We start from the raw sequence: 22,705 nt of genomic DNA, 5'->3' as shown, positions 1-22,705 counted from the left end.
TAGCTTAGAAATCGACCCATTCCTCCTCCTTCCTGATGCGTTGATCAAATTACGGACTTTGCCTAAATTCAGACCACATGATTTATATCACTGTGTCATCAGCAGCGTTTTCCCTCCCCGGAGCGACACGAAACCGTACAAAAGACGAGATGCCAGCCACTTTGTTTTCCCATACATGCTAGGCTACATGACGACGCAGTATTGTCCCTATGGTTACTAACGGTTAGGCGTGTAGCTTCTCCATAAAGCAATGTTTGATGTCTTTCTAATTATACTTAATTGTAAAGTATATGAACGCAAATCTTCTTACCTTGTAGAAAGCTGCAAACCCTAACCTTAACCCTTAAACATCTCCGCCGTATCTTTCCTCATTAAATATTGTACAATAAAGTGATAAGTTTGGTTTCTATCTTTGTCTGTGTAGCGCGCAGCATCCTATGACCCTTTATAAAGTGAAATCAACTAAATAGAAGCGATATTAGGCTACCGGCTGTCTGTTTTTTGACTGGCTTTAGATTGTTTTGACGTATGCGAGACAGTGCCATTTCTACGGAAGAGGATTAGGGCCCTAATCCTCTTCCGTATATTTCTGGTAACCCACTGGGAGTTAATTGTTGCTTCAAAAAACGACCCGATGAGACGGTGCATAAAGGAGCTGCCATATATTATTAAAACAATTCAAAATCCTTGTACTTCTGTGTGCTTATTTTCCGTAGGTCAGCCATGTTGCTGCTGGCTCCACTGCTTGCTCAAGCCGAGCCAGCGCCACGCCACGTTTCCAGGCCCACCGGGTCAGCCGGAGCTCAGGGCTCAGACGGCCTCTGCAGCCACTTCCGATGGATGGCGGAACAAGTACCCGCCTTCCGGGTGCCGGGAGCCCACATCCAGATCCTGACGTCACCGGACCAATTTTACCAGGCAGTGAAGGTTTGTGTCGTTTGTTCACGTCTGCTGTCGCCTTTGATTAATAACAACACATTTTAAGACGGCTTTGGAAGTCAAAACTATTTCAGAAATCTCCAATTAGAGGTCAGTTCTGTTAGTTATCTGTCTAACGTCAACACTTTGCAATCCTTTATCTGTCCCAAAAAACAAAACAAAACGAGAAAATGTAAACATTCTGATGCGGTGGCAGATCCATTCAAGGCTGATGCCCTGATACAAGGATGTTTAAAACGTGCTAAATGGTTTCTGAAATCCACAATAAGAATGTAAAGAAAGATCTGCTGGGGTCACTGGGTGAGAAGCGTAGGTACAACTGGAGAGATAACCAGTTCATCACAGGACAACACAAAACAAACAACCACGCATGGATACACTCATACCAGTTTAGAGAAAGCAATGATCTAATAGTCATGTGTTTGAGCTGGGAAAACCCACTCATGCATGCTGCTTTTATAGAAACCATGCAGAAAGAACCCAGGCAAAAAATTAAATACTTTATTAGTCCCAGTGGGAAATTAAATGCTGTAACCCATCCTGTTAAAGTCCTTTTCAATAGTGATAGCAACATACACGCTTACAGGAAGACCACAAACTTTATTGTTATGTAATCAGTAGAAATATAAAATCTTGAGCTTTTAGAAAATAGATTTTTTGAGGCACAACTTAATTTTGTAGATATAATTTTTCCTACTTCTGTTTCTGACTATATAAAGACTAAACTAAAATTAAACACATTTTTTTCCCAGTCATTATGAGGGCTGTGTGTGGAATTTTTTGTTTTCTTAATCTAAATTAGGATTTGGTTTGAAAAGTCTGAGAACCACTAATTTGGAGTAAAACTGAGCACCTGACATGAAAATGGTTGCAAACTTCTTGCAATTGCTGGACTCAATGGCTGTACTTGCATATTTATCAGAATTTGCTTGGAGAGTCTAGCAAGAAAAAAAAGAACGGTGCATGTGCAATCATGCAAAAAATAGCACCGATTTAATAACTCTTTAAGTGTTTTTATAGTTGATCTTCACATCTCAGTTTTATCTCATCCAGTTTATGAGAAACATTGACATTATTTATCTGGATAATTTTTATCTTAAGGGTGTGATGCACTGTTTTTTTTCGGTGAGTATTATGATCACAGAACCTTGACATGTTTCAACTGACAAATGAGCTGTGCTAAAATTCAAATGGTAAGGGTTGCAAAACGCCTTTCCTTTTACCAAAATTACACTCCTACCAGTAATGTGGGTGAGTGTAGTTTACAGTACAGCCACTCCCAAGAATAATTTAATAATAGGTGGGTTTCATGTGACTGACTCGTAGTTGGTCATATTTATGGCACCTTTTGGCACGATTCCCAAATTGGACTTTTGCAAAGCGTCACTAGCTTGTTTTTTTAAGTCAGAAAAATTCCTGTGGTCAAAGCAGGTTTTAAAACAAACAAAAGCAACAACATTCATCAATACTAGCAACGTACACACAATAAAAACAATGTAGTTTATAGAATAAAGTCATTTAGATATTTGAATTATTTATCTTAAAGATTATTTATCTAAAGATTATATTCCAGATATTGTAATTCTAGGATTTGCACAACTTTCTGCGCTACATACCAGACATGAAGTTGCGTTTGACACCAGGCCTTTGTTCAATATTGAGAACCTGCCAAAGTATCATGATGATTCATTTGGAGCTGTGTGTTTTGTTTTTTTTTCTTTTTCAGTGACGCTCTTAAAATGTCAGTACAACATTCAGTTTTTATTTTTAGCTCTGTTTTTTCTGCTAATTCCGGTCATTTCCTTGCAGCTGCAAAGGGCCCTTGATTTTCAGTTCTGAACAGGGCTTATGCATATTTGTATTTTTAGACTTTTATTTATGAAAAGTTTATATTTTGGACCAGAACATGGTGTTGAATTAAAATACTCGAATCATCTCGATCCTCTGGTGCTATTTTATGACAGCCAGACCGTCTTTGTCTTGATAATTCCTCAGTTTACTCACCTTGTTTTTGCAGCCAATAGATTTTAATATTTTTTGCAAACCAAAAACTTGGAATAATTAAATGGATGCATGTTAGAGTGCAGTTTGTTTAAAACACTGCTCTGCACAACCAACCTTAACACTGCTTTTACTGCTTTCTGTATGGCAAACTATGAAGTCAAAAGAGTCAAAATGTTACTCTGTTTGCACATTAACAGGAAAATAATAAATAAATAAAAACAGTAAGCTTCATCTTGTTTTATGTATTTCAAGTTTATTGGGTTTCTGCTATGGTATTTGTTCAGTGACGATGTACAATGATTCAGCAAAACCAAGCAATAAAAAGAGCAATAAAATAATACATCGTTAAGCAATACAAACACAACGCATACAATCATTTGGAGTAAACAGAACCAACAATGTAGTAAAATCCTTCCATAAAGACACAATAATAAAATACAATAATAAAAACTCATTGGGTCATTAACAACACTTAAAGGTTTCTACTGTCTTAGCAGTGGTTATGTAAACAAATGTTATGTCAGAATAAGAAGCATATATATTTATACAATATATATATATTGTATCATAAGATTTGTCTTCTAGGAATTGAACCTACATATGTAGTGAAAACAGCACAAGCCATAGATGGGAATATTTTTTTAAGTCCAGATATAAGGAGATGTATAACTGCCAAAATTTGTATTTATGTTGAAGGAGAGGTTTGTTAAATAAATGATTTATCAACTTCTCTTGGAATAGATTTTTTCTTGTCATTTTCCAGAATCTTAAAAGTCTCTTACGACACATCCTCGTTCACTTAATAGTTTCCGTCTCCTTTCCGTTAAGGCCCGCATCAGTAGCGCACGAAGGCGGGTGGTGATGGCGTCCTTGTATCTGGGAACGGGACAGCTGGAGCAGGAACTGGTGAGGAAGAGCGTTTTGTTTCTTAAATATGCTTCTTTCGTTCGGGGCAGGTGAGAACAAAGCTGTAACAGCAGGAGAGTGAGCCAAACGGCTGGTCAGAGATGCCAGAAAATATGAGTCAGACTTCTCCTCCAAGAATACCGCAGTGTGTTTTCTTCAGATTGAAACACGAAGTTCAGGCCAGAACTACTAGGAATGACCCCAAAATGCAAGGGTTTATGGGTATTGGAGAGCAGCGCTGGCGTGTGAGTGCTTGCTGTTTTTCATGCTTGGAAAGCCTAGCATAACAACACGAAACCAAAGCAAACCACAGTCTGGACCGGTGCTCATATTCAGCTGTTTTTTCGTGTTTTTAGTTTTTTTTTTAAATGACCAGTAATGGAGACGTAGGCAGAGGCCAAAATGCTCAATCACAGCTAAAAGCACTGAGATCAGCTGCTAAATTCTGTAGCTCCACAGGATGATGGATTACTAGAAATGTGAGTCAGAAAGGTGCAGTGAGGCTGTATCATTTTTTCCCCTGCTTTTTAAAGTCTGGGGTTTTGCTTTAAAAATGGATGAAACAAACTTAATTCAATCCAGTGTGAGGGTTCAGGCCCAGTCTGTGGTTAGGACTGAAGAATGCAAACTGCAGGTGTTGTTTTAGTGTAAAACCTGGACACAGGAACACTACAGATCCTGACAGTCACACCTGAACTGTGTATTTACTTTAGTGGACACAACAGATCCCGACAGTCACACCTGAACTGTGTATTTACTTTAGTGGTGGGGCCAGAAATGACAGTAATCCGATAATTGAAAGCAAGGCATGCTTATCTTACAGAAACAAAATACAAAGTTTCTTTAAGACACTTTACACACGACGTGGAGAGTAATTCTCGTGACCAGGAAGATGTTCTTTTAACCCAGCCAGTAATTAGAGAAGAAAAAAGCTTCTATTTTAAGTTTTCAAAATAATAATTATTAAAGAGTTTATTTTTCTAGTCTTTGCTCTGTTTGGATGATGTATAAGAAGTCAAGAATTTATTACTACTATTAACAATAATTATCTCTTACTGTTCTAACTACATTAGACTCAACAATTTTGAGTTTATGCTTTTTGGAATAAGATGTAATCAAGTTTAAGTGTCGTTTATTTGTAAAGCACATTTCAGCAACAAAGCATAATACAGTAACCAGTTATGAAATAAGCATTTTGTCAAATGTCATCATAAAAATCATCAAACAAATATATACCAAATACATTAATAAATATTACTCTTACTGCTAATCAAATGCTGCGCTAGACAGGTGGATTTTTAGCCTTAATTTAAAGGAACTCAGTGTTTTGACATCTTTGCAGGTATCTTGAAATTTGTTCCAGATTCATGGCGCATACTGTGGAAACTGAATGCTGCTTCTCTATTTTTGCTTCTGGTACCAGGGATGGGATGCAAATTTACAAACAACAAAAAGCTAATTCTGAGGCACGTTCATGACTTTAGTGTCCTTTGCTTTTAAATGAATAATAAAACATTTGAAATGGCTATCTTACGTAAAGCTTGTTTGTTAAATTTGAGGTATTAAATAAAAAATGTCAAACTTGGACACTGGTGAACAATTCGATCTGAAGTCATTTTGCATGTTTGAAACAAACTAACATGCTGAGGGTTTTTTGTTGCTCAACCAAATGTTTTGACTGGCAATGCACGGCGAGTTTTTATGTATTTATATAAATTACACATCATTTTAGCTCGGTTATTAAAAAACATGTTCCATATCTATCTCCCACTAAGGTTGACTGCATGGAGGAAGCGCTCCAATATGCAAAAGAAAACCGTCGCTCTCCTGACTTCAAAGTCTCCGTACTACTGGACTACACTCGCGGATCAAGAGGTCGGTCTCCATCAGACCTCTATGCTGTTGTTTGGCCCAGATCTCTGTGCTCACCGTGTTTCATGTGCAGGTCAGATTAACTCCAGGACCATGCTGCTGCCTCTGCTGCAGCGCTTCACCTCTCAGATGCGAGTATCTTTATACCACACTCCAGACCTGAGAGGCCTGCTGCGACTCCTGGTGCCGCAGCGCTTCAACGAGACCATTGGAGTCCAGCACATCAAAGTTTACCTGTTTGACGACAGCGTCATCATCAGCGGGTACGTAGAGTTTAATTCAAGAGGATTGGAAAGCTGGACAAGGGCCTCGAAAATGCAAATGTCTCCAACTTCAGTTTGAGATCAGAAAGTGAGGATTTAAATGTCTTAAACGAAACTTTGGGCAGATTTCTGGTAGACCTAATTGTTGGACTCCCATTTATCTGATTGACTAAACACCAGGATGCTTCAAAGTATTGAGCATACATAGCATACAGTACTGCAGCAGTGAATGGAAGAAGCTAAAAGTCTCACATTTTGACATATAGTCAGTTTGTGAAGGTTTGACGCTGCCTATATCCATCTACGGTTATTTTTCTGACAGTGCCATGTTGTTTGGCTGTAAAAAAAAAAAAAGACTGGTACTTCAATCTTCACTTGGCTCAGACAGGAAAAAAACATCAAGTCACAGCTGATTTTTATGCTGAAGAAACTTTTGGAGTTTGGCTACTCAATTTCTTTAATGTGAACCACATATTTTCTAACCTTAGAGACTTTTTGTTCCTGAAACATTGCCTCAATAATCAAAAGTTTACCCACTTTTCCTGTGCAAAGGATCTTTGGTAAAAGTGTCCTCACACTGTCCTTTGGATGTGTTGCCACTGAGCAGCCAGACATTCATTGAACATTAAAATATGTTTAAAAAAATAATCTAATTTTTGTTTAAAGCCATAAATAGATGATAGATTACAAATGGTATGTCATTGTCCACATATGGTAGAGTCTTAATTAAATATCTGCTTTGAAAGCAAATGGAAAGCAGATTGTAATGTATTTGTTTCAAACTTTCAGTATTTTTAGATTTCCTGCCGCTAAGTTATTACATACTGTATATGTCTTTTTAAATCAAACCGAAGAATGATCATTGTGTATATTTACTCGAAGCACAGAGCAGGTGTTTCCACTGCTTGGAAATGTTTTCAGTTCTGTCATCTGCAGAGAAAATGTAAATCATGGGTGTGCTCTAAAGCTGGGGACCGCGGTGGTGTTGTGGTTTTCACTCCATTTCAGATCAAAACAGACAAACCCATGCATCATGCTAGAGAAGGAAGTTTTCCCTGCAGTGCCTTTTGAAGAGCAGGATGCGTCCGCCTCGAACGTTTGTCATTAGCGTCGTACAGCAGCAACTTATCTGTAATCGGTTTGTCTTAGCAGCGCTAGACATCCTTCACACCCTCCCATCTCGTAAACTCCTCTCTGCTCTGAAGTTGTCAGTTTTAAATTCACATCGAGGCTTCCCACTGGGATCAATTCATCTCATTGTTTGAAAATATTATTGTTACATTTCGGTTTCGCCTGAAAACTGAGAACGCTGAGCGGGCTCCAAAGTGAACATTTAAGCACTTAAGACATCGGGCGCAATCTGTCTTGGCTTTGGTTCATTTCTTTCCTGGAATAACAATAGGTTTCACGAAACTGCAGGTTAAACTGAGTCAACAAACCATTTTCAGTTACTGATATTAAAAGATTTGTTTCAAGACATCTGCTGGTTCAACGAGACTTCATGCTCCTGAAGCAACACTTAACTTCATTTCCTTAACTTGTTTAGTTTTTTCACTAGAAGACATCAACTTTTTTTTCTGCCTTCTTTTTTGTCCAGTTTTTGGCTGTTAGAAAATGTTTTTAGCATCTATAATATTTAGAGTAAAAACTTTGGTTTGAACTTTAAATAAAGCATCTGAAAGTTGATACATTGGTAATGTTGACAAAGCAAAAGTAAGGATCACTTACTTTTCAAGTCAGTTCAGCACTCATCCTAACATCCAACATACATTAAATATGAGGGGCATTGATTAGGTGAGAAGATCCTGCAGCAACAAATCCTCCCATATCATGACCCTTCTACCACTGTGCTTAGCAGCTTTAATAAATTGTTTTGCATTTTCTCCTAATTTGCTTCCGTACATTATGGCTACACTAGGGATTTCCAATCTGCATCTCTGGAGCCACTAGTGACTCTTTGGCTCTTTTATAACTTTCGCTAAAAATGATAAAGAACTAACTAATGTTTTCAAATATAGATATAATAAGAAATGCAGGTTTCTACCTATTTTTCCCCCTGTGCTATTGATATTACCACTAACATGTGGTAATACAGTATGTTAGTGGTAAAATTACCAAAATATTATATTGTTGAAATTAAAAAGAGAACACCTTTTTATTTATTTTCATAGTAAGTTCCTTCTTTTTGCGAAACAATGAGGGGAAAAAGTCATAACAGCGTGACTTAAAGTAAATCGGAGAAAATGTTAACCGAAACTCGTGACTGTAACTGATAATTATTATTTGTTGAGAAGTTATCTGTCACAGTTTACACTCCAGGTCTTATTGAGTTTGTTTCCTCTCCGCTCTGACTTAGATATTAAATATACATTTACGAGTTGATTCATTTACTTCAAGTTGAAATTAAAATCAGAAGAATCAAACAATTTCACATAAAGCCAAATAAATGTGTTTTTTTTTTAAATCTCCATTGTTATTTTATTTAGCAATAAATAAAATGTCACATGACATGACTATTTCTATACCTAAAGGTCTAACTGCAGTAACCGTGTCTTATTGTGTCAACAATGCTGTTGTTCTGGGAAGGACGAGCCCTTGGCGTCCTCCAGGGCTAAATAAAGTGCAGGAATGTGGATAATGACTTTCAGGTTGTTGCTCACACCAGCAGCAGAAAGGCAAACCTACGCAATGGCTTAATGTTGAAGTTAATGAAAGAACAGTTAGGCAAAGGAATGAACTCGTCAGGCTTGTTTGGAAGGATTGTCGGGAAAGCTCTACGTAAAAAAAAACAACAACAAAACGTGTGCATACCTTACATGCAAACTTACTTTTGTCTTTTGCAACAACACAATACAATTTGAACTTTTGACCACGATGGTCAGCACTACCAGGAGAAACGCCTCGTGCAAGCTGAAGCACGGTGGAGGAAGACTCTTGTTTTGGGTCTCGGTTTTCAGCTGCAGAACCTGTTGTTCAAATCCAGTCCTCGAAGTCCGGTGTCCTGCAGCTTCTAGATACGACTCTGTTTCAACACACACGAGTTAAATGATGAGGTGACTAGCTGGATATATTAATATTCTTATAAATTGATTTGTAGAATCGTGAATTGAAACTGTTTTTATCTTCAAATTGTGGTGCTGGAAAAGTTTAACAACTTTGTGCTTGAATTTTATTGTCGAAAAAGTAAACAAACCCCGATTAAACCATAAACAGTGGAAAAGTTTTGTAGTATCAGTAGTTTTGTTACTGGTAACCGACCCATATCTGGTTTATTTGCTGTGATTGTGCATGAAATGAGAAAAATACATCAAAACGTCCTGTAAAACAGAACTTTACGAATCTTGCTCGTCTCTCGGCTGTTTTTCAGGGCCAACCTGAGCGACTCGTACTTCACCAACAGGCAGGACCGCTACGTGCTCCTGGAGAACTGCAGGGAGGTGGCAGACTTCTTCTCCGACCTGGTGGAGGCCGTGGGGGACGTCTCCCTGCAGCTGCAGCCGGACAACTCGGTCACCGTGCAGGACGGCATGGTGCACCCCTACAAAGGTAGAAACCGGACACGCACAGACGCACGCTGTTTTGACAACGCGTGACACTCGGCGCTCGGCTGCGGCGGCTGACGGGTTTGGCTAATGGAGCTTGAAAGCTTAGACAGGCGAGGAGATGCTGGTCAGCGAGGAGGACAGAGAGAGCTCTTGCGGTTTGTTAGCCACGCAGCCGGATGTGAAAATGTCAGATTTCTATTCACACACACGCACACACACACATTCATATAGCTTGTGTCTGTAACTGGAGCACAGCCTGCCAGGATGTTAGTTTAAAGGATGAATGACATCATGTCTGCAGGATTAGGCTGCAGAAACGGACACCAGGAATAGAGATGTGATGTCACAGTGTTGCTGGAAGAAGATATGGACAGTAGTGGGAACTGATATAAACACGCACACACCAGAGCCATTTGTACTGGATGACTTGGAAGATTTGCAATAAATTAGAAACAATGACGGGTCCTGATGCACAGCGGCAGCAGACAGCTTGGAGACAGAAGATTACTCATTCAAACCAAATTACCAAACACGCCTTCACACTCACCTTTTGGAGGAGTATCACACATGATAAGCTGACTCACATCTAACTGCTTCACTTCTATGCTTTCCCATAAACAGAGTATTCTTTTGAGGTCTGACTTTTACTGATTTCTTTTTTTCCCCCAAGGACTACATACAGCACAATGAAACAGCAAAAATGTGTTTTAAATCCAGCAGAAATTAAAGAATTACACAATATGATCAGTTTTAAATGATTAAAGAATTTGTCTCTAAAGTTTTCCTAATTTTTATTTAACCCTAAAGATTATTTTATAGCTCATATATGATTACGTAGCTCCAGTACAGTAAAAGTAAAGCAGAAAAGATGTAATTTTTGGTGAAAAGTGGTTGCTGCTGAGGTAAAAAATACAAAAAAACAAACACACTTCCGGGGGAAAAAAAGATGAAATGGAGAAGTACTCAGAGTTTCTGCGTTCTTGCAAAAAAAAGAAGCTGCAAATGTATATATAAAAATTACTTAAAAGACTTCACACTATAGCTTCCAGTCATTTTAATGGCCACATGTAAGGAAATAAACCTTTTTTTTTTAAATAGTTTCCAAAAAAAAAAAAATCTGAAAAGTGTGGCATGCATTTGTATTCAGCCCCCCATGAGTCAAAACACAATAGACCTTCATAATAATAGGAGCTACAATAAATGTCTCAATCAACTTTGCAAAATATATCTAAGCTGTTCGGTTGTATCTCCAACTGTTTTGTTGTCCTGCTGAACCTCCAGCACAAACTCTCACCTCATGATGCTGCCACCACCATATTTCACTGATGGCGTGTTTAGCCTGACGTATGATGGTTTTCCATCACACGCAGGTGGTTTTGCAGGTTAATGTAGAATTTTGCATCATGTTTATTGTGGGGCCTGTTATCGTATCGTTTATCATTTATCGTGATGCATATCTTATCACGATAGTGTCACTATAAATTCCACTTAATTCCAGTTAACGTTAACTCCTAAAACTGTCCTTATTGCTATTTATGCTGCTTTTTGCAGTGTTTATTCATTAAAAGTGGCTCAATAAATATCAATAACTTTTGAAAATATTCTTAGTTGCACTTACTGTGTGCGTTTGTGACACAACTCACACTTCTTCATGTGATTGGTGTCCTAAAGAAGCGGATTACAAATAGTAATGTTTCTCAAGAGCAGCATTTGTGGTTGTGGGGCTCTAATTGCTGTGACACACAGTCAGAGCCATACAGTTGCCTTAAAAAGAAGTAATAAATAGTTCTTGTTGTTACAATATTACCTCAGAATATCGTGATGAGATTTTAAGTCCAAATTGCTCAGCCTTAGTTGTGTTCCCTACCTTGCCTCTTTCATTGTAGGTAGAAGGCAACGTTTTGGAGCATTTTCAATTGAACTGCACTCTTTCTATTTTCAGACGATGGGCTGAAGAGTCCTCTGAGAGACGTTCAAAGCTAGGAAAGTTTCTTTTATAAGCTAACCGTACTATAAACCTCTTCAGAAACCTGCATTCCTTGGTCTTCATGATGCTAACAAGCCTCTGAGACCAGAAACAGAACAGCTGCTTTTTTATTCATTGTTTAAATGCAAACAAGTGAACTCTACTTACCAATTAAGTGAGCTTCAAAGACAGTTGGACGGAGTGTGTTTTACGTACGGATATAAAACAGCTGAACACAAATGCACTTTTTGTTATTCTGTCACACAAAACCCCAATAAAATATATTTTCTATGGCGCAAACTGTGAAAAAGTTCAGGAGGTGTTGATACTTTTGCGAGGTGTTGTATTTTCATTTTCGTAGGAGATTTCCTCTACATATTTTACTCACAACTCCCCACTGCCATAAAAGTAACAAACCCTTGACCAGAACGCCGCGACCCTGAGGTTGTTCCGACCCCTTCTCCCTCTTCACATCAATCTGTGTCTCCATGGCGACCAGGAAACCGGGAGGACTTCTCGGCAGCGGCGAGGAAGCGCATCATGGAGGTCATGAGCTCGGCCCGCGTGAGACAGCAGCAGCAGCTGCGCCTCTCCAGGGAGGAAGAGGCCAGGAGCGAGGAAGAGGAGGACACCTGGGTGTTCCCCCTGGTCCAGATGAAACCTCTGGGCATCCGGACGGACGAGCAGGTCACACAGGTGAGCCTCTTCTGTTCTGGTTTATGTTTACACAGCTGGGTCTCCTCGCATGTCGGGGGGAGAAGATGAAAGCGGCCGTGTTTGTAAGTCCTCCATCTTCTCCTTCTGCGTCTCCCCGGCGTTCCAGCGGCTGCTGACAGACGCCGGCCCGGACTCCACTGTGTTTCTAACATCGGGTTACTTCAACCTGACCCGGGCCTACATGCGTCTGGTGCTGGAGACCGGAGCCAGCTACCGCATCCTGACCGCCTCCCCAGAGGTCAACGGGTTCTTCGGGGCCAAAGGCATCGCCGGGGCGATTCCTGCAGCTTACATCCACATCGCCAGGCAGTTTTACAACCGAGTGCGTCAGCTGGGCCAGCAGGAGAGGGTCCATCTGCACGAGTACCACCGGCCGCAGTGGACGTTCCACGCTAAAGGTTGGTGAGGTTCAAAGGTCAATCTAAGGCCTCGAAATATATTTAGCTCCATCAGATTGGATGGAGAGCATCCATGATAATGGGACGTTCACAGAGTCTTTGGTCCGAACAATTTTTATTGTTTAATTGAGCTTTTTAGTTTTTGAAGATTTAGTTTTAGGAAAATCTGGTTTTTGTGGGGCTTTTGTAGTTTAGGGTGATCCAGTCAGCCATCTTGTTTGACAAGCTTGTGAAGTATTATTTTTTCCTTTTTAGCTAAGATTTTACATTGTTTAAATATAAGAAAAAAATCATACTATTACTATACTGCAGTCATAGTAATACAGTGATAGTCATACTGCAATAAAGTCAAAATAATGCGAGAACAAAGCATTATTACCAGAATAAAGTCAAAATATAAGAGGATGAAGTAATCATTATTTTATCAGAACTCCAACACAAAAAATAACGAAAACTTAAATGAGGAATGTTGAGCATCTTGTGAAGTTAAACTTTGGTATCGGTTTTCCAGATAAGACTTCAACCGTAAACATGTAAACATCAAATTATTTTCAGCAGCAGGATTTTGAAACAATTGACCAAACAATTGAGTCTATTTTGAAAAAAGAACAATACAGAGACAAAAGTCACATCTCGACAACTTTTGCAGCTTTTTTCATCAAAACGTCTTTTTTCTCGTAATTTAGACATTCTTCTGGTAAAATACTGTTTTTGTTCTTCCAATATTACGACTATATTCTCGTAACTAATTGCATGTTTAGACTCTTTTCTAGCCTCTAACATCTTTTCTTCCAGTTTTACTCTGCATTTATCTCCATCCATCTTTGCACCAAATCTTACCATCTTCCCTGTTCCTACTCAAAACCAGCATCCCCACATCCTGATAATGCCACTGCCGTGTTTCACCTCGGGGATGAAGTGTTTCAGCAAGTCGGTTTTCCTTCGAACATTAAGTTCAGTTTGTATCTCATCTGGTCAGGGAAACGTTTTCTGGTTGTCTGCAGCTTCCCCTCCACGGTTAAAACGGCCTTTATGGCTGTGAGTGAACTGTGTGCAAACATCAGGATGGTTTTGTGTGTTGGAGAAGCTTGTAAATGTCTAAGAACTCCAGGAAATTTGTGTTATCAGCACCTCCCCACAGACAGTAAATATTACAATCTGAGCTCCTGATATTGCTCTCAGTATCATTAGTTAGTACTTTTAATTTCACTAAAGCAGATTTTTCAAGTAAGCTTAACAACTCAAAGATAATTAGAGGTCCAGTTAACTGATATAGTGTCATAAAACAAGGATAACAAAATAAGATAAATAGATATTTAGCCAGTAAAGGGCTCCATTAGGGAGGGATATAAAAACAAGAAAAGTTTTTTAAATCTTTTATCTTTTCGGCTTTTTATAGCTGTTCCACTGGTTTTCTTTACACATTGAGTCTTAAATTATAATGGAGTAAAATCAAACAATTTTATTCCTTAAAATGCATTAAATATGTCCAGATTTTCCGTCTTTGGTCGCACATTTTATTGAAGTCCTTTGCTTTTTCATTTACTTTTTGCTTTCTTTACATGTATGAAGCAAAATTTATTTACTTATATTTTCTTTGTATTTTTTTTTTTTTTAAGAACTGGTGGTTCTCTTGGTTCTGCGTTGGAGTCCTGACTGAGGAATTATTTTTTTATTGCAACGTTTGGAAGTTTGCCTGGAATCTCCAAACCACCAACAGAGATCTGCTCAAGAAGCGGACTATTGTTTTGTTTTCAAAACATTATTGTTTCTGTCTCCACTACCAGAATAATGTTTTTAATATTAAAAAAAGACCATTAATCCCAAAGGGAAAATAACTAACATCTGTTTTAATTCCAGTTTTGGCTTCAATAAGTAGCTTATTTACAGGCTGTTGTGCAAACTTTAATGTCAGCATGACACCAACAATTTATTCACACATCAGAGCTGGAGAACCAAGACATTTTGAGAAGGTTGCATTAAACTTTCTCAAGTAAGTAGAAGTTATCTCATCAGTTTAGTTTATTTTTCATAAATTATGTAGGTCCTAATTTTAGAAGGATCTCAACAAGAGTCTCAAAGTTACCATTACATAAATCTTGTTGCTCTACATTTATTGTTAGAGATGTGAAAATAAACCTTGAGATAAATGCTCTCCAAATGTTCATTTTGGATTTTATTTCTGAAATAATATACTCAAAGTAAAGGTGTGAGATTATTCTGCTGCAGTACTGGATTATTTTAGCCAGAGGAGTATTTTTGTATGTATGAAGTATTTTTACTTAGTTGTACTTTTTAGTTTTACTTGAGTAAATTTGTAACAAAGTATCTCTAACTCTTACTTGAGTAAAATATCTGGAAACTCTACTCACTGAGTGATTAATAAACTTGTTTTAAGCAAAACTTCACCAGACACACCAACAGCTTTTGTTAAAGTTTTATAAACTTCATATAAAAAGAAGTAGATTTGGGGAAACATTTCTCTTTTGCCTGATTTTGTTGTTTTTGTAATTATGTTATTTATATGAATTTTGTTTCTTAAATTTCCACATTATTTTATATTTTGGTCTGTCTGATTATGCAATTTTTAAATCTTGAACGACTGATGTTTTAATAAGTAGATTTTTTTTTACTGAAGTAAGAATATATTGAAGTAGTGATACTCTTACTTGAGTACAAGTTTTAGTTTTTGAATAGCTAATTTCTATGTAGTGTGGAGGTTTTTTGTACATTTTTCTCCTCTTTTAGTGTTTCTTTTTTTTTCTGTCTGTGATATTTTATCATTCGTTTTCTGTCAGCTGCTCCTGTTAGCAGGAGCGACAGTCGACCTCCTTTCTGCCGTTTCTCCTGTATTGTAATGGTTCCCTGGAGAACCAGCAGAGCAGCTGAGGCTCTTTTTGGTATGAATCCATTAGTCAGGCCCTCCACCTTTCTCTTTGCTTTTTATTTTTCCTTGGCAGCACGGCCTTTTAAAACGAAGTAGGTAACCGTTTATGATTACTGCGGGTGTGTGGGCGCAGTTAAATGATACGTTGTCACAGCTTCGGGGTAATTGTGCGAAATGGCGTTTTACTCGAACAGCGTTGCACGATTCCAGGTTCGCTTGGTGCCAGAAAAGTCCAGAAACAATGGGATTTCTTCATTTCTGGTGTTGTGCAAGGGCCGTAAATGAGCCGTTCTCTATATGAAGCGGCCCATTAAGAATGATGGGCTCTGCTGTTTTTCTTGTGGTTGTGATGGTATGTAGGTTGAGGCAGGAATCTTGTAGACTCACTCTGTTGTAGCCTCAGGACAAGGATCCACACTCACTCACTCTCTGCCTCATATTTTGAGGTTTTGGATCAACGCTGGGGATTTCTTCTTGTGCTTCCTTTCAGTTGTGGTTTCAGTCTGCTGAATCCGGCTCTCCGAAACTTTACTGATCCCCTCCCGCCCCGCCATCTTCTTCACAGGTCTGTGGTATTACCTCAGGGGGCAGGACAGGCCTTGCCTCACTCTAATTGGCTCCCCTAATTTCGGTTACCGCTCGGTTCACCGCGACCTGGAGGCCCAGATCGCCATAGTGACGGAGAACGAAGCCCTCCAGAGCCAGCTGCAGGAGGTCTGCTTGTCACGACGATGATGATAATGATGATGAACCGCTGTGTGGCGCAGCGCTCACCTGGCTCACCTGTGTTCTGACCCGGCAGGAGCAGGAGACGCTGTACCGGCGCTCCATGGAGGTTTCCGACTCCACGTTCCAGCAGCCCAATCGCTACGTCAAGCTGTGGGTCAAGCTGGTCACTCCCCTCATCAAGAACTTCTTCTGAGATCCAAAAGGTTCAAACCAAAACACGCAAACACTTTTTACACACGATGAAACCTGAAAGTATTATGTAGTATTATGTAATTCACTCTTTTGAGCGTTACATCATGTTATTCCTTCATCATAAACATGCCTGGAGTGTCGCTTTCATTCTTTCATGCATGTTTGAGAAATCCTTTAATCTCCTTGGCAACCATTCAGCTGTGCAAACCGCCTGGGTGGCCTTAGCTCCGCCTTCGAGACGCAGCTCCTCCTCAGTTTCCAATCGTGTCACAGAGCAGCTGTCCCCCACTCAGCTCCTTCAGACTAGCCAGCAGCAGGTAGCAAACAGCTGGTGGAGCTGTGCCTCTGCTGAGCTCATTAAATGAGATACTTCCCAGTGAAACTCTGGTAAAAATGTTGTTAAAAGGTCAATAGAGGAGCCATGTTGTGATGACTTCCTGAAGGAGGAGTTTCAGAAAGAGCAAGAGTTTTTAAAGAGACAGAGGCCCAGTTAAATTACGAAGTCATAATATTTATAAATATATATATATATACAGTAATTTTAGAACAACTGAAGGTTACAGTTACTTGAATGTGCAATAAAATGATACTGTGTGCCTGGAAAACATATAAACTACATTATTTTATTAGCTTGACATCAAAACCATGTGATTCGATTAGGTTTGCTAAGGTAGATGAACATCTAAAAGCTGCAGGACAACAGTCTTCAAAAACTGGAGTTCTCCTGACTGTAATTGTCCTTCCAGTATAACAGATTTTCCTTCCACTAAACTTTCTCTATATCGATTTTCAAACAAACGGCAACAGCCAGTGTCCAAACCAGTGATCTTTTCGGGTTTATTCTTCCTCCTGAGGTTGTCACTGGCAGTCTGCTGGACAACTGTCGAGTCAGCAGTCTTGATTCTAGTCGTTGCTAAACCTGAACGACGAGTCATTCTGGACTCAGCGCACAGTGCAGGGGGAACCGTGGAGTTACAGAAACATGGAAAATGTTAAAATTATGTAATTAGTTCAGTAGAAACAACAAATTCAGCTTTTTCCTAAAATCAAAGTGTCATAAATAAAGACAAGCAGGGATCTCAATTAGTCTGCTTCTACTCAAGTTGTTGTTTCTTTCAAAATAAGAGCGTTCAAAACGCTCTACTGTCAGAAAGTCGCAGCTTAGAGTCACAAACAAACAAACTGCAGCCTAAAGTGTTTTTATTTCAGTGTGTGAGCTATAAACAGATTTATTAAAGTGGATTTGCCCTTTGCTAATTGTTCTGACCTTTGAACTTTTCTAAAATTCAGATTTGTAACTCAACACATAAAGTTAGGGAACTACAAAAAAACCTTTCTGAATATACAATATTCCAACTGGGTAATGTAATCTCCATAGCTAATTGCTTGGAATATTTCATTCTGCATTCACTTTTTGAATGCAGAATGTGGTAGTTACATGAGCTTTAGCAACTAAAGTTCATTTACTAAACTAAACTAAAAGTTAGTTTAGTTAGTTTAGCAACTAAAGTTCATTTAGTTACTAAACTAAGAGTTAGTTTAGTTAGTTTAGCAACTAAAGTTCATTTACTAAACTAAACTAAAAGTTAGTTTAGTTAGTTTAGTAACTGAAGGTACTAAACTTTGCATCAATATTTTGCTTTCCTTTTTTTATTCTAGCGTTTTTTTCCTCCACTTTTTCTCCCCTCAAATTGCCCATTTCTGCAGCATAAACAGGATGCACCCGTCAACATTTTGTGCAGCGCTGCCCGCTCACACATACAGTAAAACAAGCTGCGGGTTCTTTGAAATTCCTGCAGTCATTGTGGCGATTCCCGTCCTCCTCTTCCCAGAACCACCGCAGGGAGAGCGGGGACAGCGGGTCGGCTCATTCACCGCCGCCGTGAGGCAAAGTGAGTCAGCGCGGCGTTACGGCGATGATTTGACACTTTGGTCGTACTTCTGCGAGGCGACCTGGCCGGGGTCATTAGGAGTAAACGGAGAGGTCGAGCCGCATTTCTGCCGCCGCTCCAGCTGAAGGACGAGCCGTCAGCTGCAAGGCGAGAGAAAGCCGCTCAGTTTCTGAGAACAGGAAGTGTCTCTCAGGCTGGAAACTGCCGGTAAATGGGTGGTGTCTTATCACTACCTGGACAGAGAGAGAGAGAAAAATCTGAGTCATCAGCTGCCAGAAGGAAACAGTTTAAAATAGATCATCTTTCTGCCCTGAAGCGTAACAAATACGCACACACTGAATGCCTGTAAGGAGTGGATTTAGTTCTGGAAAACTGCAGAAGCTTTGATTCGTGTCACAGGATCAGTGTAAAACTTTGTTATACGAATCCTGACAGATGAGAACATATCAGAGGAAATAAATCTTTCAGATACAGCTTTTACTGAATAATAGCTGTGTTATAAAGTAGCTGTAAAATGGAAGGTTTCTGACCTGAGTTAAGTAAGGTTGCATAAGAGCGTACTCCCTAACGACTGGGAGGGTTTTTCCTGACAGTTCCTCAGGCGGATCTTGCAGCAGATTCATGGTCTGCAGAAAGATTCAAAACCATTCAGTGTCCAAACGTATCAGGAGTTATGCATCATAGGCCCGTCACCGTAACCAATTCTCAGTCCCAGAAATTATTGCGATAAACGATAATATTGTTGTTTTGAGACCTTTTTCTAGTAATGCATTGATATTGACATAATAATGACAGTTTGTCGTCTGAACAAGATATTCAAAGAATCCAAAATTAAACACAAAAACGATAAAATTAAACGTAAATAAAAACCAGTTAAAACCGAAACCATGAATAAAATTAATTATATAATCTCTGTAATCCAAATTTCTTCTCAAAAAAACATTGATCATCAGAATGGAAATTATCGAGCTCATTTTAATTGATCGTGTGATTAACTGCTTATTGCCACTCAACATTAATCAATAACTGGGACTTCCCCTTTAGTTTTTGGTGTCGTTTCACAAAGAGCAACTTTCTTAATCTTGCTCAATTGTACAAAGAAAACATTAAAAATCTCCCTAATCCATGTCGGTAAATATAATCTGAGGAAACAAAGTGTGAGCTAAGGTACCCACACTGAAGCATGGCGGTGGCAGCATCATGCTTTGAGGTCGGTTTTCTATAGCTGAAAATGGAGCGAATTATGAAAAGTTTCTGTCAGTTTTAGTTTAAATGTGTTTTAAGCAACAGAAGTTTTTTACTTTTAAGTTTTTTCCCCCTAAAATAAAAGTTCTGAAATCATTTAGTCATGTCTGTTTTCGCATGGAAAAACAAAAACGGGTGTAAATAATTTTATATCCACTGCAAATGTGGAAAAAGATTGAAGAAAATTAAAACGACCTCACTAATCTTTACAACTTTCCGAAACAGTCGGTCCGTTTGGGTGCAGCCCGGTCTTAAATGTGTTGCTGCGGAGGACAAACCAAAAATAGTTTTTAAATAAACGTCATAAAACCGAATCAAGTCATAAATTTCGCTGATATAATTAAACCAAACCAATCGAGAGTCATTACGTCTCTCCAGAGCGACCAGCTTTTATTTACTGAGGCTGTTTCATGTGAAGACCTAAAAGTTTGGGAGTTGTGGGACTCGTCCAGCCGCTGATAAATAGTTTTTTGTAAGTTAACGTGATTTGTGTGCGAATCGGAGTGTTTCTGAATTGCATTATGGGCTCCTGTCTGCAGCTTCATTTAATATCTGCAGGTAATTTAGAGAAGTGCGGCTCTGTCGACTCTTACCGGAAACCACAGTCATGTTTCCAACTCCTTCACACGAAAGGAAAAAAAAAAGAAATCTTAATTTCTGACTTTGAATTCAAACAGGTTAAGAGTTAAGCACAATAAATATGATCCAGTTGCTGATTTTTATTGTCGTGTTTCTGCTGCGTGTTTCTCCCTCCCTCTCCTCTCCTGAAGAACTCGTTGTTTTTTTTTGTTGTTTTTTTTGTTGTCTTGCTCTGAGTTCCTTTATTTTGCTTTCCTTTTGTTTTCTTTGTTTCCTTCTGGCGTGTGATCGACTTCACTTCCAGTACGTCCTCTATTTTTATTTTCCCGAAAGAAGAGGGCAAAACAAAAGCCGTCCTCTCTCCAACAATAGCCTCGCCCGTGGAGGGTGTGAAGAGATCTTATCTGCAGCTCGGTTCGTCTATTGTTGGGCAGGAGCGACAGCAGCCTCGAGCCTCTCCGGTTCGGCCGCGTTCACATGCAGCGACGTCCAGTCTGGATCCAGAGAAACTGCCGGCGTGTGTTTGTTTGTTTGTGACCGCCCTCTAGTGGTGAAAAGTTGGCACTTCAGGAGGGAACTTAATTTGAGGTCAGGGGTCATCTGAGTGCGTTTTAATATAACCAGCGAGTTGATTTGGTTCAGTAACAAAAAACTTATTCTGTATATTTATTCTGCGCGGTGAAATGTATCGAGATTTATTTCTCTTAAACCAAAATCAAACATTTATTTTCTCAAAATAAATACAGCACATTATAAAAATGGCCAGTGCTCCTTTTTAGTGAATTGCTGCATCAATGCAACGTCTAATTTTGCAGAAGTGAATTTTCCTAAACTTCCTAAAGGCCCCGGTAATCAATGTCGCTGATTCTCAGCTTTTTACCAAACTTTTTTCTTCCACTCAATTTTCTATTAATATTCTCAGATAAAGTAGCACACACAAAAAATTAATTAAATCAATTGATAGGATGATAAATTACAATTCAGCCAATTTCTACTTTGATAATCATATTTTGAAAGGAAAGTTTGTTTACAGGCTATAATTTATTTACATTTTCAGTTGAATGTGGTTTTTATGTCTATTTTATTTGTTTGTACTTAGTTGTTTGGTTTTTGTCATTTTTTCTTTTGGGGGGCTGACGGTTATTTAAAATATCTTCCAGTTTCAGTATTAAGTGCTCTTTACAAAATTAAATTAAAGACCAAGCCAGAATTATTCTGATGTTATATTTGTTGTGTTTTGTAAATAGCATAAAAATGTTTGGAATATATAATTCTGTGTGAAATTAATCCATTTCTTTCCTATTTTGTGTCGAATTACTGAAGCAAATGATCTTTTCAATGAGATTTTAATTTATTCAAAGCACCTTTAGGCTTATTATCAGAAATAATTGTGATTTTTAAAAAAAATGCCATTTAATAAAAATGCAGTGTTCCTAAAAAGTCAACTGAAGATGATTTTGTCTAGTTTTGTTTTATTTCTTTAAATTTGGGATTTTCCAAGACAGAAATGACTATTTCAAAAGTTACAAACTTGTAATAAGTTCATAATTTTCATTTGGAGCATCTATAAAAAAATATTTTGAAAGACATTATACATGCGTTCTCTTTTTTTGATAAATAATAAAGTCTGTGATGAATTTGACGCTTTCTCAGCCACCTTTGCCCAGAGTTTTCACTCGATGCTCATTATCAGCTGAATGTTTCTCTGTCGTCTGCAGGCGGTTCTTTTATTTCGGTTTGGACTCTGCGGTTCTGAGCCGAGGTCCTGCAGAAGGCGTTCCCCGCCGTCACAGGAAGTGACTCACGCACAGGAGTGGACGTACGATGAACTTAAAGAGGGGAAACCCTCTTCCATGTTTTTTATTTACCTCCGCCGTCATAAAAATCTGGATTTCTCCATTTGTACCGACTAGAAACATTTCAAACAGCGAAAGCTGCTGATCGTCTTTCCGTACCTCCAGCATGAAGCCGCGTTGCGTCCTTTCGGGCTGAACAGAGACGTGAACGTCTGCGGCGTAATGAAGGCTGTGACGGTAAGCAGACGGGTGTGGCGAAGCGCTGCAGTCCCTGGGGAGCTTTAATGACGGCTCTCACGGTTTGTTTACGGCTCTGCCCACAGATACGTGTACAGTTCTGCGTTATGTTTGTAAATTAAAGGATCTGCTCAATTTTTTAAAGCGACTCAAAATGTTTGTGTGCTTTTGTTGGTATATGGAGTTGAAGATGAAGCTTCAGGTGCGAAGCTTTAACTCCAGAAGTTGTACTGAAACGCTGCAAAAACTCAAAATCTCACCAAGTAGTTTTGGTCAAATATTTTATTACACTTTAAATAAAACAAAACTCACAAGTCACTTTTCAGCAAAATATACGAGTTTTAAGTCAATAATTCCTCAACATTGATTTTTTTTAAAAGTAGAAGTTTCACAGTAGCTAATCTCACTGATAGCACAACATTTTCCCATTTTATAAGTGAAATAATCTGCTACTGAATCTAGTATTTTAAGGTAAATTTTCATAACCTCTGTTTTGCTCATTTTACCAAACTGGAATAGAGTTGAGCAAACTCCAAAT

At 38.8% G+C, this 22,705-nt stretch overlaps 1 protein-coding gene across 3 annotated transcripts in view; it reads left to right on the top strand.

Moving 5' to 3' along the window:
• pgs1 (phosphatidylglycerophosphate synthase 1) overlaps positions 1–22,311 on the top strand; it is a 29,087-nt gene extending 6,776 nt beyond the window's left edge. Inside the window, exons 2-11 of one of the 3 annotated variants that reach the window (XM_005794622.2) lie at positions 717–927; positions 3,772–3,849; positions 5,625–5,724; positions 5,795–5,984; positions 9,352–9,530; positions 11,995–12,191; positions 12,319–12,610; positions 16,063–16,211; positions 16,300–16,429; positions 21,853–22,311. In XM_005794622.2, coding sequence (XP_005794679.1) covers positions 717–927; positions 3,772–3,849; positions 5,625–5,724; positions 5,795–5,984; positions 9,352–9,530; positions 11,995–12,191; positions 12,319–12,610; positions 16,063–16,211; positions 16,300–16,419 — 1,516 coding nt within the window. In that variant the 3' untranslated portion in view covers positions 16,420–16,429; positions 21,853–22,311. Of the gene's footprint in view, positions 1–716; positions 928–3,771; positions 3,850–5,624; positions 5,725–5,794; positions 5,985–9,351; positions 9,531–11,994; positions 12,192–12,318; positions 12,611–14,229; positions 15,115–16,062; positions 16,212–16,299; positions 16,430–18,250; positions 21,646–21,852 lie in introns of those variants that run through there. The other 2 variants (XM_023341143.1, XM_023341144.1) reach the window with 2 other exon arrangements.
• Positions 22,312–22,705: the final 394 nt, after the last annotated feature.

The sequence above is a fragment of the Xiphophorus maculatus genome, chromosome 10 (genome assembly GCF_002775205.1).
Source record: "Xiphophorus maculatus strain JP 163 A chromosome 10, X_maculatus-5.0-male, whole genome shotgun sequence".
In the NCBI taxonomy this organism is placed as follows: Eukaryota; Metazoa; Chordata; class Actinopteri; order Cyprinodontiformes; family Poeciliidae; genus Xiphophorus; species Xiphophorus maculatus.
Note: the sequence above shows the minus strand (reverse complement) of the source record. Positions and strands in the feature narration are given on the sequence as shown.